The sequence below is a fragment of the Grampus griseus genome (genome assembly GCF_964374135.1).
Source record: "Grampus griseus genome assembly, chromosome: 11".
Taxonomy (NCBI): Eukaryota; Metazoa; Chordata; class Mammalia; order Artiodactyla; family Delphinidae; genus Grampus; species Grampus griseus.
Window position 1 is genome coordinate 40,985,763 of NC_139005.1, and position 11,466 is coordinate 40,997,228.

Genomic DNA, 11,466 nt, shown 5'->3' on the forward strand with positions numbered 1-11,466 from the left:
AAAAATTTAAACATGTAAATTACCTTATGACTCAGCAATTCCACTCCTAGGTAGATACCCAAGAGAAATGAAAACATATGTCCACACAAAAACCTGTATTTGAATGTTCACAGTAGCATTATTCATAATAGCAAAAAAAAGAATACTATCTAAATGTCCATCAACTGATAAATGGGTAAACGAAATGTGATATATTCATACAATGAAATATCATCCAGCCATAAAAAGGAATGAAGTACTGATACCTGCTACAATCTTATGCTAAGTGAAATGAGCCAGACACAAAAGCCCACATATTGTGTAATTCCATTTATATGATGCCATGTCCAGAATAGGCAAATCATAGAGACAGAAAGCAAAGCAATGGTTAGAAATAAACTATAAACAATGAAATTAAACTATAAATCAATAACAGAAAGATAGCTGGAAAATTTTAAAATACATGGAGATTAAACTGGATAATAGTATTGGACCAGTGTTAAATTTCCTGATCTTGATAAATGTACTGTTGTTATATAAAAGAATGTCCTTGTTCTTAAGCAGTACACACTGAAGTATTTAAGGGTATAGGGGCACAATGTCAGCCATTCACTCTTAAATGATTCAGAAAAATTTATACACATACACATAAAAATGATAGTGCAGTGTGACAAAAAGTAAACAATTGGTGAATCTGAATAAAGGGTATTTGACAATTCTTGGTAACAAAAGATAATGGAAGTCAACAAATACAATAATACCAAAATGATTAGGTAGCTAAAAACAAATCTAACAAAAGATTGCAGGCCTTTTATAGAAAAAAATCCTGAAACGTTTAAAAAAGACATTAAAGAATATCTAAGTAAACGAAATGGTATAGTTTATGCCACAATAGGAGGACTCAGTTATCAGAAAGATGTCAATCTATATTCCCTAACACCATATACAAAAAATAAACTCAAAATGGATTCGAGACCTAAATGTAAGACTGGACACTATAAAACTCTTAGAGGAAAACATGGGAAGAACACTCTGACATAAATCACAGCAAGATCTTTTTTGATCCACCTCCCAGAGTAATGGAAATAAAAACAAAAATAAACAAATGGGACCTAATAAAACTTCAAAGCTTTTGCACAGCAAAGGAAACCATAAACAAGACGAAAAGACAACCCTCAGAATGGGAGAAAATACTGCAAATGAATCAACGGACAAAGGATTAATCTCCAAAATATATAAACAGCTCATGCAGCTCAATATTAAAGGAACAAACAACCAAATCCAAAAATGGGCAGAAGACCTAAATAGACATTTCTCCAAAGAAGACATACAGATGGCCAAGAAGCACATGAAAAGATGCTCAACATCACTAATTATTAGAGAAATGCAAATCAAAACTACAATGAGGTATCACCTCACACCAGTTACAATGGGCATCAGCAGAAAATCTACAAACAACAAATGCTGGAGAGGATGTGGAGAAAAGGGAACCCTCTTGCACTGTTGGTGGGAATGTAAATTGATACAGCCACTATGAAGAACAATATGGAGGTTCCTTAAAAAACTAAAAATAGAATTACTATATGACCTAGCAATCCCACTACTGGGTATATACCCAGAGAAAACTGTAATTCAGAAAGACACATGCACCCCAATGTTCACTGCAGTGCTGTTTACAATAGCCAGGTCATGGAAGCAACCTAAATGCCCATCAACAGACGAATGGATAAAGAAGTTGTGGAACATATATACAATGGAATATTACTCAGCCATAAAAAGGAACGAAATTGAGTCATTTGTTGAGACGTGGATGGATTTAGAGACTGTCATACAGAGTGAAGTAAGTCAGAAAGAGAAAAACAAATATCGTATATTAACGCATGTATGTGGAACCTAGAAAAATGGTACAGATGAACTGGTCTGCAGGGCAGAAGTTGAGACACAGATGTAGAGAACAAATGTATGGACACCAAGGGGGGAAAACCGCGGTGGGGTAGGGATGGTGGTGTACTGAATTGGGCGATTGGGATTGACATGTATACACTGATGTGTATAAAACTGATGACTGATAAGAACCTGCAGTACAAACAAACAAACAAACAAAAAAAACCCAACAAATATTAAAAAAAAAAAGTTCCTCCAGAGATAAAACTATCAAGTTGGATGTGTCTTCCAGATTTTTCCTCTATAAAAATGATCATATATTATCATCATTTCCATAAACAGAATCACACAGACTGTTCTGAATTACTATTTCATGTGATATCAGGGACTTCCTTCCATGCAAGGGTGCGTTTCTACTGTTGTTGGCTTTTTTTAAAATAAATTTATTTATTTATTAAAAAAAAAAAGAAAGATGTCAATTCTATCTGAAAAACTGAAAAGCACCAGGTTACGATAAACCCTAACATGAGTGTTAAGACAATGAATAGCCTAAAAGACCTAAGAATAGCCAAGACACTCCTATGGAAGAAAACAATGTTGGAGAAGTTGCCATCCAGAAATCAAGGTTTATTCTAAAGCTATGGTAATTGATCAGTGTTGTATTTGTGCAAGAATATTCTAAGTGACCAGTGGAACAAAATGGAAAACCCAGACATCTACTTCTGGGCTCTCTCTCCTATTCACTTTGAAAATCTCTGGTTATTTTGAATAGCCCTATACCAATACCACACTGGATTAGTATTGTTCATAAATTGGGTGGTAGATTTACACGTGTTCATTTCATTATTGTATTCTATAACTTATATGTTATATATATATTTTTTTATATACAGCTAGTACTACTTCAATTATTTTTTTAAAAAGTGCATTCGGCTTCCCTGGTGGCGCAGTGGTTGAGAGTACGCCTGCTGATGCAGGGGACACTGGTTCGTGCCCCGGTCCAGGAAGATCCCACATGCCGCGGAGCGGCTGGGCCCGTGAGCCATGGCCGCTGGGCCTGCGCGTCCGGAGCCTGTGCTCCGCAACGCGAGAGGCCACAGCAGTGAGAGGCCCATGTACCGCAAAATAAATAAATAAATAAATAAAGCGCAGAAAGGCTGGCCTCTAGGAGCCTTGATCCAGGAATCTGGACGCCATTAGACATATTTAATTTCTATTTCCTATTGCTATTCTCTCTGTATGTTGACTTTACTTTCTCAGGCTGCCTGTCCTCATAAGTCTGGAACTATGGCTGCAGACTGATTTGAATTTATAGCTAAACAGTCATGTGACTAGGGTGAAACAGATTCTTCTCTGGAAGCTCCAGTTTAAAAATGCTGGATAAACATACTGCGTGAGAATATGCCATTCTTGAAAATATTGGTGTGTGGAAGAAAGTTTCATATTTACAGCCAACATTACAGCCATACTGGAAATAAGTGAAGAATATTATTAATAATCTTTAACATTTTTATTAAAACATTATAACAATAGTGCAGAATATTTGAAAAATAGATGGGGAAATATATAATCCCACTATCATTAAATAAGTTACAAATGATTTTATATGCTTCCTTTCGGTCTTCTCTACATAATTGTATATAGCTGTCATAATAGCCTGCATTCTATTTCATGTACTTATTTTTCACTTACGATATTAAAGGTATTTCTATATTGCTAAAATAAAATAAAATTAAAATGCTGGATAAGTATTCCAATTGGCTAGCTTTATACCAAATATAGTCACCTCTAGACCAATCAGCACAACCAGGAGAATGGAATTCTGTGAATGGAACAGTTGGGTCATTTACCCACTTGCAGCTAAGGGTAAAATGTCTATTACTTGAAAAGCTAGGGAAGAATGTGGGGCACACAAAATATTCAGCTACCACATGTGACACCTGTAACTCTGAGACAGGCTGATGAGAAGAGATGCTGCTGTTACAGTAGCTTTTCTATGGATAAACCTTAAAATGATCTGTCCTTTAATAGTACCTGAAGTGTTCTTATATTTTCCTATCTTTTCTGTAGCAAAGAACCACTTTATGTTCAGGAATTAGCAGGGAATTTAGAGGAGTGCATGAATTAAAAATCTGTTTTATTTTCATATTCAACATCCTTCAAGACTTTAGCATCATTAAAAATTTAATTAAAATTATTCACAGCTTACAACATAAGAAAGATAGACCTCAGCATTTACCTCTTCCGCCCTTGACAATTTTTATATAGTTTTACTTTGTAAAAGTTATAAATACTGGTGGCGCAGTGGTTAAGAATCCACCTGCCAATGCAGGGGACATGGGTTCGAGCCCTGGTCCAGGAAGATCCCACATGCCGCGGAGCAACTAAGCCTGTTCGCCACAACTACTGAGCCTGCACTCTAGCGTCTGCGAACCACAACTACTGAGCCCGCGTGCCACAACTACTGAAGCCCACGCACCTAGGACCGTGATCTGCAACAAGAGAAGCCACCACAATGAGAAACCTGCACACCACAATGAAGAGCATCTCCACTCGCTGCAACTAGAGACAGCCCGTGTGCAGGAACAAAGACCCAATGCAGCCCAAAATAAAATATAAATAAATAAATACCCTTTTTAAAAAAAAAAAAAAAGCTATAGATCCTGCTGTGAGACCTCCAGGAAATACAAGACAGCAAAGGTAACAAAAGTAACCTGAAATTCCTACTATCTAGAGATAACTGTCATTAAGATTTGGTGAACTTTCTTTCACAGTCTTTCTAGGCATACATACATACATACATACATGGATACAATTTTACATAATTGTTCAATCAGGCACTATGGAAAGAAAACTTGTTCATCAGGAATACTTTATATTGCTGTCAAAATGTCTGCTCTCCAAAATAATTTATTGGTATTTTTTTGTTAATAGGTAATATTACAAAAAAATTACATGAAGCAGAAGTGCATTATATTTCTCCAAGTTTTTGTAATTCTGACAAGAGTTATGGGGATATAATCCCTTACACTTCATTTTGTGCAGGTGATGAAGATGGAGTTGTTGATACTTGCAAGGTAAGACCAAATAATTTTCCTTAGAAATACTTTCTAAAGACAGAACGGAACTTGAACAAGTCCTTTGATCACTTTCTGGTGAAGTCTTAATTCTCAAGTCTAAATTGTTTTTCTCCTTTTTTAATTATTCCAACAATCCAAATCGTCTTGCTTGCCTGATTCCTTGGTTTCTACAATCATGGTCAACCTTAATCAAAATTTGCCTTGAATCTTTTTTTCCATTACCACTTTTATTGAGATACAATTTACATATATACAATTCACCCATTTAAAGTGTACAACCCAGTGGGGTTTTAGTATATTTATAGAATAGTGCAACCATCACCATAATCTAATTTTTAGATCACTTTTGTCACCCCCCCGCCCCTAAAAACTCTACTCATTAGCAGTCACTCCCCATTCTCCTCTCACCTACCCCTAGCCCTAGGCAACCACTAATATCTAGAGATTTGCCTATTCCGGAAATCTCATATGAATGGAATCATTCAATTTGTGGTCTTTTGTGACTGGCTTCTTTTACTTAGCATAATGTTTTCAAGGTTCATCTCTATTACAGCATGCATTGATATATTGCCAAATAATATACCATGGTGTGGATATGCCACATTTTATTCATCCATTCATTCGTTGATGGACATTTGAGCTATTTCTACTTTTTGGCTTTTATGAATAACGTGGCTATAAACATTTGTGTACATGTTTTTATGTGTAGGTTTTTTTGTTTTTGTTTTTTGCGGTACGCGGGCCTCTCACTGTTGTGGCCTCTCCTGTTGCGGAGCACAGGCTCCGGACGTGCAGGCTCAGCGGCCATGGCTCACGGGCCCAGCCGCTCCGTGGCATGTGGGATCTTCCCCATCTGGGGCACAAACCCGTGTCCCCTGCATCGGCAGGCGGACTCTCAACCACTGCGCCACCAGGAAAGCCCATGTGTAGGTATGTTTTTATTTCTCTTGGAAATTTCACCTAGGGGTAGAACTGCTGAGTCAATGTTTAACATTTTGAAGTACTGCCAAACTGTATTCCCAAGTGGCTGCACCATTTTACATTTTTACCCAGCAATGTATGAGAGTTCTTTTTTTGTTTGTTTTTTTTGGAGTACAGTTGATTTACAATACTGTGTTAGTTTCAGGTGTACAGCAAAGTGAATCAGTATACATATACATATATCCACTCTTTTTTTTTTTAGATTATTTTCCCATATAGGCCATTACAGAGTATAGAGTTCACAGTGCTATACAGCAGGTTCTTATCAGTTACCTATTTTATATATAGTAGTGTGTATATGTCAATCCCAATCTCCCAATTTATCTCTTCCCACCTTATCCCCTGGTAACCATAAGTTTGTTTTCTACATCTGTGACTCTACTTCTGTTTTGTAAATAAGTTCATTTGTGCCCTTTTTTTTTTAGATTCCACATATAAGTGATATCCTATGACATTTGTCTTTCTGTGTCTGACTTACTTCACTCAGCATGACAATCTCTAGGTCCATCCATGTTGCTGCAAATGGCATTATTTTGTTCTTTTTTATGGCTGAGTAATATTCCGTTGTATGTATGTGCCACATCTTCTTTATCCATTCATCTGTCAATGGACACTTAGGTTGCTTCCATGTCCTGGCTATTGTAAATAGTGCATCAATGAATATTGGGGTGCATGTATCTTTTCAAATTATGGTTTTCTCTGGATATATGCCCAGGAGTGGGATTGGTGGGTCATAGGGTAGTTCTATTTTTAGTTTTTTAAGGAACCTCCATACTGTTCTGCATAGTGGCTGTACCAATTACATTCCCACCAACAGTGTAGGAGGGTTCCTTTTTCTCTACACCCTCTCCAGAATGTATTGTTTGTAGATTTTTTTGACGATGGCCATTCTGACCAGTGTGAGGTGATACCTCATTAGTTCTGATTTGCATTTCTCTAGTAATTAGTGATGTTGAGCATCTTTTCATGTGCTTTCTGGCCATCTCAACAATGTATGAGAGTTCTAATTTCTCCACATCCTTTACAGCATTTCTTACAATCTATCTTTTTTTAATTGAAATATAGTTGATTTACAATATTGTATTAGTTTCAGGTATACAGTAAATTGATTCAGTTATATATATATTTTTTCAGTTATATATATTTTCTATGTCTGTGAGTCGTGTTTCTGTTTTGTATATAGATTTATTTGTATTATTTTTTTAGATTCCACATATAAGTGATAACATATATATTTGTCTTTCTCTATCGAGTTACTTCACTTAGTATGATATTCTCTAGGTCCATCCATGTTGCTGCAAATGGCAATATTTCATTCTTTTTTATGGCTGAGTAATATTCCATAGTACATATATATACCACATCTTCTTAAACCAACCATCTCTTGAGGGACACTTGGGTTGTTTCCATGTCTTGTCTATTGTAAATAGTACTGCTATGAACATTGGGGTGCATATATCTTTTTGAATTAGAGTTTCGATTATAGCCATCCTTGTGGGTATCTCAAGGTATCTCACTGTGCTTTTAATTTGTATTTACTTAATGACTAATGATGTTGAGCATCTCTGCATGTGCTTATTAGTCTTTTGTATATCGTCTTTGGAGAAAGGTCTATTCGGATCCTTTGCCCATTTTTATATTGAGTTATTTATCTTTTTATTATGGAGTCACAAACATTCGTTGCATATTCCAGATACAAGTCCTTTACCACATGTATGGTTAGCAAATATTTCCTCCCATTCTGTGGACTGTCTTTTCACTTTCCTGATGTTATCATTTGTAGCACAAAAGTCTTTGATTTTTTATGGAGTCCAATTTATCTATTTTTTGTTTTGTCCCTTGTGCTTTTTGAATCTTTCTTTATTCCTCTTTTCTTCACTGCTTCTAAATCTACCAGCACATCACTCCCAAACAGTGTCCCATGCTCTGATCTTTTCCTACTCATTCTGATTTCTGCAATCCAGGGTCTATCTTTCCTGTGTCCTTTTCCTTAAAAATCGTGCTGAGTGAAAGAATCCAATCTACATACTTTCACTTATGAATTGTATTCCTAAGTGAAACATTCTTACCTTCAAAAATAATTATTCAATGCTTACCTTATGTAGAGAATTTGCAAACACCTTAGAAACACGGTCCTTATACTTTAGGCACTGAAACAGTTATCTCAGCGTCCTTACTGTTTTGAATGATTAACAGTCCTCAGTAAAGGTGTTTCAGTGCATTAACAGTCTTGTATAAACCATGATAGAGATTTGTTATTTGTAATACTATTAAGAGGACTAGCCATTGATTCCTGTTATCCTGCACCAGCCAATGTCAACACTTAGAAAGATGCCATCTCTTGCAAGATGCCAATTTACTCCTGTCCTCTAGTTAGCAAACGACACACACACACATCCCTAAATGAATCCTTTATATATCTTAGTTCTACCTTTCCCACACAGCATTAACAGAAGTATTCTAATAGACAATATTTGCAGTATTTTTCACACTTCCTAAATTACATTTCTCCTGAGTAACTGCACTAAAAAGTTCAAACAATTTAATTTATAGTATTCTGGTTCAAAACTATGCAGGTGCGAAGTTTATCCACCAGCTATATGGTGCCTCTAAACACCAGGCCAGACTGAATACCTCCTGTTTTAGTCAGAATATAAAACTGAAAATCTATGGTTCTTTGTAAGTTGGAGGTATTTTGAAAATATATATATAAATGTATGATTAATGTGATTAATTTATTTCAGCTTTACTGTTGTTTAAGGACTAGTGGAAGTAACTAATACTATTTTGGGACTTTTTTAATAGGGTGACAGTGGTGGACCATTAATGTGCTACTTACCAGAACATGAACGATATTTTGTAATGGGAATTACCAGTTACGGATATGGCTGTGGGCGAAAAAATTTTCCTGGTGTCTATAGTGGGCCATCCTTCTACCAAAAGTGGCTGACAGATCAATTCTACCAGGCAAGCAATGAAGGCATATTTAATATAAATATTCTGCTTGGACAGGTCCTTGTAGCCTTAGGTTCTGTTGTCTTACTAGCAGCTCCATAAAGAAATTCTGAAGAATCTTTATTTTGCCTCGTGTCCCTTTCCATGTTCTACATAATGAAAATCATTTATTCTTTTGACAAGTAATTGCCCATTTTAGAGTCCTCATGTGGACATTTTCTGGAATAAAAGGATTGTGACATATTAGATAAGTGATTATAAATTTGGCACTGAATCACATGCTTCCTCGATGTATCTTGTTGTACTTTATAATCATACTTTTTCATTTGGAATACCTTCCTAGAGTTTGTGTAAAATATTCAGTTAAATATATACTTTATGTATATAAATATCAAAATAAAGAGTTAATAATTTTAAAAATGTTCTTTTGTTAAATTAATCAAACCTTATTTTTAAGTTAGATTTTATTTTATTCAAAAACATTTGTTTGTATGATATATATATTTTTGAATCATCGTCTTGTTTCTGGTTCTCAAAGGATATTTGAAGAAGTAAGTATTTGCCTGTTTTTCAAATTCTAATTAAAACTATTTAATATTAATACTTCCTTTCCTGTGCCAAGAGAGAATTGTGGTGCAAACATCCCCAAATAATTTACTTTTTATTTAGAAATGTATACTGTGACTTTTTTTTGCAACGTTATAACCTATTTTCTGAACATTATTTTCTTGAAGCCCATGCGAAAGGTCTGTATTTCTTGGGCCCTGGAATTAACTGTGAGCAGAGGTGACAGAAGAGCATGCTGGGAAAGGAGGGATGCCAACCTGGGATTAACTTTATGATGACTAATCTTTAATATGGATTATATAAAACAAAAGAAAAAATTGACTGGTTTAGTATCTACTATTAATCAACTGACATCTCCCTTAAACTTTGGAGAACCCATGTAGTAAGGGAGAAATAATTATTTTCTCATCCTTCTTTTTTACATTCAACCAGCTAAGATCATGTATTTTTGTTGTTTTGTTTTGTTTTGCTTGGCTTTAACCTAATTTCAGGATTTAACTGAAACCATTAGTTTTCCATCAATTAATTCCCTTGGGGATCATTACTGGTTTAACATTCAAGGGGTAGAAAACTGATTTTTTTTTTTTTTTTTTTTTGCGGTACGCGGGCCTTTCACTGCTGTGGCCTCTCCCGTTGCGGAGCACTGGCTCCGGACACGCAGGCTCAGCGGCCATGGCTCACGGGCCCAGCCGCTCCGCGGCATGTGGGATCTTCCCGGACGGGGCACGAACCTGTGTCCCCTGCATCGGCAGGCGGACCCTCAACCACTGCACCACCAGGGAAGCCCTAGAAAACTGATTTTTATAGACTTATGAGCAACACTGAGGGGATACTGACTGTTCTTTCTTGAAGGAGACCCTAGTTTATCCACCAACAAGGTCTTATAAGGAATTAGTTGGTGATGCTTTCATAGCAATCAGTATAATACATTAGTCATTTCCTGTTTATTCTACCTATCATTCAGATTCACTTGATAAGCCCTGGATATTAGTTGATATTAAGAAACTCTTCTAAAATGTATCGACAGCACTGGAGGAAAAACCCTTGCTTTTCACTTCAAAGGTATGTCCGTCCTACTTACTGCTTGGGTCTGCCTTTGTAATCAGGCAGGAGCTACTGTCTGTAACCTCTTACCTCTTTCCCCAGCTTAGTTCACTTATTTCAGCCAACCAGAATTCAGTTATGTAACATTTCTCTCCACCACAAGAGATAAGACTTTGGAATCTAAGGTAGACTTTGTTTCAAATTTCTTTCTGTTAACTTGGTCACTGTAAGAGTTTGGACAATTATTAATACCTCCTTGGCACCACTGTTGTGAATGATTAAATAAGTTGATTATATGAAATTCTTGATATATTGAAGGTGTTCAATAACTGGTTACTGTTTTTACTGTTATTATTATCCCATCCATGATTCATACGACCCTTTTCATTATATAGATCATTATGTATTAGATAAATACCCTATTTCTTTCATCTGAAAAACTTACTAGAACAAAGGACTCATTCTACTTATAAACTCAAATTTTAAATTATATTATTTTTTAACATAAAAGAAGCAGAGTCACAGAGAGAACTAGTGGTTACCAGTTGGCGGGGGCTGGTATTGCCCTATCCTTCCCAAACTCTTCCAAAAAACTGCAGAGGGAGGAACCCTCCCAAATTCATTCTACAAGGCCACCATCACCCTGATACCAAAAACCAGACAAAGATACCACAAAAAAAGTAAATTACAGACCAATATCACTGATGAACATAGATGCAAAAATCCTCAACAAAATACTAGCAAATAGAATCAACAACACACTAAAAGGATCATACGCCCTGATCAAGTGGGATTTATCCCAGGAATGCAAGGATTCTTCAATATATGCAAATCAATGTGATACACGATTTTACCAAATTAAAGAATAAAAACCATATGTTCATCTCAATAGGTGCAGAAAAAGCTTTTGACAAAATTCAACACCCATTTATGATAAAAACTCTCCAGAAAATGGGCATAGAGGGAACCTACCTCA

General features: G+C 35.9%; 1 protein-coding gene across 1 annotated transcript in view; it reads left to right on the forward strand.

Annotated features, from left to right (window-relative positions):
- TMPRSS12 (transmembrane serine protease 12) overlaps positions 1-8,981 on the forward strand; it is a gene marked incomplete at both ends in the record, with an annotated part of 36,117 nt that extends 27,136 nt beyond the window's left edge. The window contains 2 exons of the mRNA XM_082665866.1: positions 4,798-4,940; positions 8,730-8,981. Of these exons, the coding sequence (XP_082521992.1) occupies positions 4,798-4,940; positions 8,730-8,981 (395 nt within the window). The remainder of the gene's footprint in view (positions 1-4,797; positions 4,941-8,729) is intronic.
- Positions 8,982-11,466: the final 2,485 nt, after the last annotated feature.